Here is a 7,642-nt window from a genome sequence, read left to right as displayed (position 1 = left end):
ACTCCTTTGTTAGCAGTGGTGGGATCTTGTTTGCATCCTAAAGCACCAATGCTGCAATGTACTGTACAATAATCAACGAATTGCAAGGTTTTCTTAAGAGTTGTAAAATAGCCAGAGAACAAAACTGAAAACGAAGAAGAATATATTAAAGTAATCTATACAAAAATGCTATATAATAATCTCACCCTTGAATCTACTAAATGCTAGTTGTCTTGTCTAAATACACACCACATGACTAAAGTGGATTACAGATTGCAAATCGAGGAAGGTTGAATGCTAGCTAAAACTTATTACGTTACTATATGCATCGAGTTTAAAGACCTTCGTAATCACACAACCACAAGTTTTCTTCAACATTGCTATTAATAAATTCATGGATGGGAGAATCTTTATTCCATTTGTAAGTCTAAAAAAGCCGAAATCAATGGGAAAATGAGCTAAAAACAATAGTGATTTACTGATTATGTCTTGGTGAAAAAGAGAACAAAATTAATCACAAAACCCCAAAAAATCCAATTGGGATTACAACACGTGTCGTGTGATAATAGGGCGGTGGGTCACATGCTAGAAAAAAAAAAAGCAAACTTTTTTTTTTTGTCTTTTATCATCATTATTTCATTTCACAGATTTCCACTTTTTTGGATTCTCTCACCGTACCGAGGGCGTACACACCGTCTGCATTAACTAACGCTCAAACCCTAAACCCGGTCCGGTATTTCGGTTCTCAACTGGTTAAGGGAATTTTAGTCACGGAATCCCAAACCCCAATACCAAAATGAGCTCCAATCAGAAAGTCCCACGTGGTGAATGTTCATTGGCTCTGTGTCTGGAATCCAAGACGAGCTTTTTTAGTATAAAACGCCCCTCTCTGCCTGCCTTGGTCCTATCAAACACAACACTCTCCCTCACAGTAACAGAACAAATCAGAGAGAGAGATAAAAATGGCGCGAAAATCCCTAATTTCGCCGGAAATCTCGCCGGCGACTCTCTCACTGGTTTTACTCGTCGTGCTCCTCTCCTCATCAGCGATTCACGCCGGACACGACTACCGCGACGCTCTCCGCAAAAGCATCATGTTCTTCGAAGGCCAACGCTCCGGCAAGCTTCCTCCCGACCAACGCCTCCGATGGCGCCGCGACTCAGCATTGCGCGACGGTTCCTCCGCCGGCGTGAGTCTACACTATCTCCTCCTCTCTTTTCCGGCGACATTTCGCCACTCTGACTTCGCTTTTTACTAAATTTTCAGGTGGACTTATCGGGCGGTTACTACGACGCCGGAGACAACGTCAAGTTCGGTTTCCCGATGGCGTTCACGACGACAATGCTGTCGTGGAGCGTAATCGATTTCGGGAGAACCATGGGACCCGAGCTCAAAAACGCCGTGGGAGCCGTGAGGTGGGGGACTGACTACCTCCTCAAAGCGACGGCGATCCCCGGCGTCGTTTTCGTCCAGGTTGGAGACGCTTACTCCGACCATAACTGCTGGGAACGGCCCGAGGACATGGACACGCTTCGCAGTGTCTACAAAATCGACAGAGCTCACCCCGGATCCGACGTCGCCGGAGAAACCGCCGCCGCGTTGGCCGCGGCGTCGATAGTTTTCAGGAAACGCGATCCTGCTTACTCCAGATTGCTGCTTGACCGTGCCACAAGGGTACGTTACTTTCACCAAACTGCTTTCTTTTGGTTTATTACTTACGCGCGTGTCCGTTTCCTCTGTTTGTTAGTTAACATGATTTTTTTTTTGAAAGTGTCTTTTATATTTTTTCACAAAATATTAATTTGTGATTATATATTTAATTAGTAAAACATTTTATTTCAGCCTTTATTTAATCAACCAAAAAGGAAAATAAAATAGGAAAGTTTATCATGCATAGAAAATATAATAAAGCAAAATTTAAAATTTAAAACAACACCTATTAATATGAAAGTTTATGATAATATTCGGATTTTCTTATAAGTGAATATTTAAGTGTCCACATTTTTTTATAATTTATGCATTTCTTGTTTATAATAATAATAAATGGTTAAAATAGTCAAAAGTTTTCAATTAATCAATGAATTCTTTGCCTGTGAGATAAGAGATTCTCTCCATATGCTTCCTAATAATTTTTCTTCGGTGCTTTTTTCGCTTGGCCCATTTTTGTGATTCATTTTTTAAAAGATTATTCACCAAAAGAAATATAATGTTGACTTTTAGAGTATTTTTCTTACGTATATGTACGGTTAAATGAATAATTTTCTGACGTTAGAGAAGATATATCGAAATCACGGATATGAAAACTATGTTTTATATCGAGGAAAAAAAGAAAGAAAATTGACAACACACGTAACGTGGCACAGGTATTCGCATTTGCTAATAGGTATCGCGGCGCGTACAGTAGCAGTCTATACCACGTGGTGTGTCCTTTTTACTGTGATTTCAACGGTTACCAGGTAAAAGAAAAGAAACAGTTAACATTGTATTTTACTACTTTAGTATCCACCGTTGGATGATGAATACTGTTGATTTGACGTGGATGGCATTGGCTATGCAGGACGAGTTACTCTGGGGTGCTGCGTGGCTGCACAAAGCCTCGAGGAAACGAGTGTACAGAGAATTCATTGTGAAGAACGAGGTGGTTCTCAGGGCTGGAGATACCATTAATGAGTTTGGTTGGGATAACAAGCATGCTGGGATTAATGTCTTGATCTCCAAGGTAACCAACCACTTTTTAATCAAAGCTAAACTATTCATTTGTTTATTATTACGTTACCGTAAATTGTAGATCAAGAATTCCAAGATTTGGTTATTAAAACTATGAGTGTTTTTTTTTGTATGCTTGTGGTGGGAGTACTAAGAATTAAGTTAACATAGGTTGTGAGATGGATGGTGTCTGCCTGGTCATCACGTGGTGACACGACTTTTGATCATATAATTGGAAGTGGGTTCATATTACAATCATGGATCCTATGATACTATCTAGTTATTTTGGTATTCAAATATGTGTTTCATTATGTAAAACCGGCTTAGATATGTGAACCAACATCGAGTCTTTTGTTTATGAGAGAGGTGGATAAAAGGCATGCTAGGGTCGTGCTTATATAGCTAAATGATAATAGAATATTAAACTATAGAGTAGAAGATAAAATATGAGATGGATGATTGAACCTTGCACATGATGAAATATGGAATTTAACCAATTAGAAATGGTCATGTGATGTGGGAGCTAAATCTTAAGGTAAGACATACCTCATTGGACATTCCCCTCATTTTTGTCCAGTATGTGCTCCTAAATTTGGAATCATATAAAAAAATTTATATTATAACGTTACCAAATGGAAGCCAGAGCCTCACATGGCTCCCATGAGCCATGACTACTAGTGAATGGATAAAAAGTGGAGATATAATAATAGACACTTGACAATCCATTGTATGGTTAGGTGAAATGTATACAGTGTATGACTTTGTGCCATTTCCCGTTGGAAGGGGTTTGCAGTGCATCACATGAGTATACTCCTATTTGTGGTTTTGGATAAAGTTTTTTAAAACTAAGGTCTTCTTAATACATGCATATAGTTACACCAACATTATTATTAGTAGTATACAGGCTTCAGGCCTATAGGGTTCTAGTGGGGACACTAAAAGAGGAAAGGGTAAATAAGTCTATGGCAACTGCCACAAAGCATGTGGCACAAATGCTGAGTTATTCTGCAAAAGCCTTAGTGGGTTTTTCGTTTTGTCATTTCTCAACGGTCTCTCATTATCTTTAGTTTCACATGGGCACACTCTGTTGTTGTATTTTTTTCATTATTCACTGCCCATTCCTTGACCCATGTCCATATTCTAAAACCTTCATATATGTAGATAATATGCATGAATTTAATAAAAGTGTTGTTGTTTCGTTTGGATTACAGGAAGTGCTAATGGGGAAAGCAGAGTATTTCGAGTCTTTCAAGCAAAACGCAGATGAATTTATCTGTTCTATATTGCCTGGAATTTCTCACCCTCAAGTCCAATACTCTCGAGGTAATATAAAACCTTATTTTGCCAATATCAAAGCATACCATACTTTTTTCCCCACTTCACGTGATTTACTTTTGTCTTTTCCTCCCAAAAGTAAAATGTATAGGATTAATCAGTAATATTAATCTTTTTTTTTTCTTTTTGTCTTACATAGGAGGACTGCTTGTGAAAACTGGAGGGAGTAACATGCAACATGTAACATCACTATCTTTCCTCCTATTGGCCTACTCTAATTATCTGAGCCATGCCAGAAAGGTTGTGCCTTGTGGCGAATTAACTGCCTCCCCATCCCTCCTCCGTCAAGTTGCCAAGCGTCAGGTATGATATGGTCCCAAAACTTCTCACATTTTGGACCAAAGACAAAACACATAGCCGTTGTTTTGCTTTGGGACCAAGCTTTAGATATAGCCGTTTTTGTGTTTGATTTTGCTGTGACACATGAACAGGTGGATTACATTCTGGGTGACAATCCGTTGGGAATGTCTTACATGGTTGGGTACGGTCAACGTTTTCCACGTAGGATTCACCACCGCGGCAGCTCCGTTCCTTCCGTCTCGGCCCATCCAGCCCGTATAGGCTGCAAAGAAGGCTCTCGCTATTTCCTCAGCCCAAATCCAAACCCAAACCTTCTCGTTGGTGCTGTAGTTGGTGGACCCAATGTCACTGATGCTTTTCCTGACTCGAGACCTTACTTCGTGCAGTCTGAGCCCACAACTTACATCAACGCACCACTCGTTGGGCTTCTCGGTTACTTCTCGACTCATTCTTCTTGGCGATGAGGATGGGCTCTTATTAGCTATTTTCTCTCCTTAGAGGTGTGCTGGAAACTTTAGGCCACCCTAAACCCTTTAATTATTATAATTATGTTATTGCCACTCTTTTTAACCAAATTGTATTGTAAGCCCGTAATTGGTGAAGAAGATAAAAGACTTGTGCCTATGTGAAATTCTACTTTTCTTTGAGTGAAATACGATGGAACAAGATAATAACATGTTTAAGACCTGAAATGGTAGAATTTATTTTGCTTAGGGTATACTTGTAACAATATACAACTTTTTGAATTTTGTAATCTGGCAAGAAACAAATCAGCTTCTTTTTACGATTGGCTAGCTCCATAAGTTGACTGGTGATTTGAAGATCTTAAAAACCCTGAGATCTTTGGATCAGTCAGGACTTCGACTCTGCCTGTGGCCCGGCATGGCACCGCATCATTGGAACCAGCTTTGGCTCATATGTTAGACATTCTCTTGGTGACTTCTTATACTTTCAGATGGACATGGCTTACGTTCTTGTTTTGAGAACGTCAGGAATGAGATACAAAGCTTTCTTCTTAATATAATTCTCCTCAAGATGGATCTCTAGCTTGGCTCAAACGTCAGGAATGAGATTCTGACCAGACATCGGTGATATAATAACCTAAAAAAATGGATTGATTTTGTACTGTTACGATGTGGAATGCAGTCTTAATTAAGTTTGATGGTATTGTGAAACGCAAGTGAGTCTTTGTGATAGTTTTTGACCGAGTAATGTCGCCAATAAAACCATTTACGAGAAGTTACTTTCACAAAAGCACTCTGGTGACCAAAACATATACACACTTAGACGAAAGTTGTCTTACAAAAAAAGATTCAACATAACCATCGGGTTCGAAAGTCTCGTGCAGCCAACTTAGAAAGAGTAATTGTTCATGTCGTAGAAAATTCTGCTTTATGCATATCTATGCTAACATGATTTCATTCTTGTTGAAAGTGTGAGCTCGGGTGTTTGATTAAAGATGATTTAGGAATAAAGTAGGTTGGAAATCTCGTTTGTATTAGAAATAATTCAAAGTGAAAAGAAGAGATTACAAATAAGGGGTGAAGTCGATATTCGAATCGAGCTCGCTCTTTCAAAATAACTAGATGGTTAAGTAAATTCTATATGGTTCGCTCAGAGAAAAGTCAGTCATTTGTATGGTTAACAAATGTCTTCCCTTATAGGCGAAAAGCTATTCGAATCTAATAAAAGACAGCTCGTCGTTCTTGATGATGAGGTTATATATTTGTTGTGTTAAAATGATGTTACATAGAAATATGCTATACGACGCGGGTTCAGCTTACCTTGTCTCAAGGCATTTAATGTGAATCTCCTAGTGACGGTATGGGTTGCGAGCTCGTCACGTCGCTTTCGGCCGATTCTTCAATGGGTTTCATGCAAGAGTGGGTTTTCTCTAGAACCGAGCCGGAGCGATGGGCGTGTGCAGCCCACCACCAAAAATTCTTTTAAAGCATTTATTAACAGAAAATGAAATTTTATTTGATTTGATTAGCGTAACATTACAACCAACAAAATAAAAAGTACTGTGTGTTATGTATCACAGTTTTAAATGTGTTTGGTATTTTTTCAACCAATTATTCGATGCAATAAAAAAGAGCCTCACATCTTCACCGGCTCGAATCTGAACTGGGGACCATAGCCCCAGTTTGCTCCCAGAAGTTCTATTTCAATGCCGAACTCATCTAACTCGTGTTCATTCATAACTACTTTGTTCTCATCATAACTGAGTTCAATCCAGTAACCCATGTTGGCTCTGCTGAGCTTGAACGTGCCTTCCTTGCTCTCCATCGTACCATCCAAGAGAATACTAGGCCATGTTGTTGGTTTCCAAATCCCGGTCTGACCAGGACATGAATCGTCCATCTTTTGGAACTTAAATCTGACTTCGGTGTGCTCCAATACATGATCTTGTCCTGATGATAAAGATGGCGGTGACTCCAAATAGATAAGAACGGGTTGGCGTGGTGCTTTCAACGGATCTATTGACACTACAGCGAACTGGGGACATGGAGTACTATCATCTTGTCCGTAATAGGAAACCCATTCATTGCTGAATATGATATAATATGGCTTTTCGGCTATAACCGGGTTCCCATTGACATCCTTCACTTCTTCGTACTCGCCGAGAACAGCAACAGGTGCTGCTATGACCGCGAGGATGGTGAAGATGATTGCAGCTTTCATGGTGTTTCTGTTTTTCTTTTTTGTTTTTTGTTTTTAATTGTGCTTTGTGTGTTACAGAATTGTCTTGTGTGTTGGGTGATAACCCTCCGTCGATAGAGGGTTTTACATATTTAAAGGAGAAAAATATTCAAGTGACAAATGACATATCTAATTAAGAAATAAATGGTACGAAAATCAAAAGAAAAAGGAGGAGCCGCTTTCGTTGAAAATATAAAAGGATGTGAGGTCCGCTGCACTATTTGTACAGTGAAATCCTACTTTTTTAACTTCTATATAAACGATCGATTCGATCGTTTATAATACACACCGTAAACACTTCTCTTCTTCTTAATAAGAAACACTCTCTCTCTCTATATCAGTGTTATTATTTCTACGGGTATAATATTTTGCCCTTATTTAAATTCATGCGATACAACAAAATACCAATTCTTTTTATAACACGTTATCAGCACGATCACTCTGCGATTCGGTAAAATTTATTTGTATCATTTATACCCTGTTATAATGGTCGGTATACCGCCTCTACTATTATTTATATCATGTTATAATGGCCGGAATACCGCCAATATTATTTACTAGTAATTTAATTTATTTATTGGTCGGCCGAGCCGCCTTATATCCTGTTTATTATTTATT

The 7,642-nt window shown here is 38.9% G+C and overlaps 1 protein-coding gene across 1 annotated transcript; it reads left to right on the top strand.

Annotated features, from left to right (window-relative positions):
- Window positions 1–889: 889 nt before the first annotated feature.
- On the top strand, window positions 890–4,992 carry LOC106301113 (endoglucanase 8-like). The gene is made up of 7 exons (XM_013737438.1): window positions 890–1,169; window positions 1,247–1,654; window positions 2,344–2,436; window positions 2,538–2,699; window positions 3,898–4,009; window positions 4,161–4,324; window positions 4,453–4,992. The coding sequence occupies exons 1-7, from the start codon at window positions 942–944 to the stop codon at window positions 4,783–4,785; spliced, it is 1,500 nt and encodes a 499-aa protein (XP_013592892.1). The 5' UTR covers window positions 890–941; the 3' UTR covers window positions 4,786–4,992.
- Window positions 4,993–7,642: the final 2,650 nt, after the last annotated feature.

This window comes from Brassica oleracea, chromosome C6 (genome assembly GCF_000695525.1).
Source record: "Brassica oleracea var. oleracea cultivar TO1000 chromosome C6, BOL, whole genome shotgun sequence".
NCBI classification, from domain to species: Eukaryota; Viridiplantae; Streptophyta; class Magnoliopsida; order Brassicales; family Brassicaceae; genus Brassica; species Brassica oleracea.
This window is presented reverse-complemented; position numbering and strand designations above follow the sequence as displayed.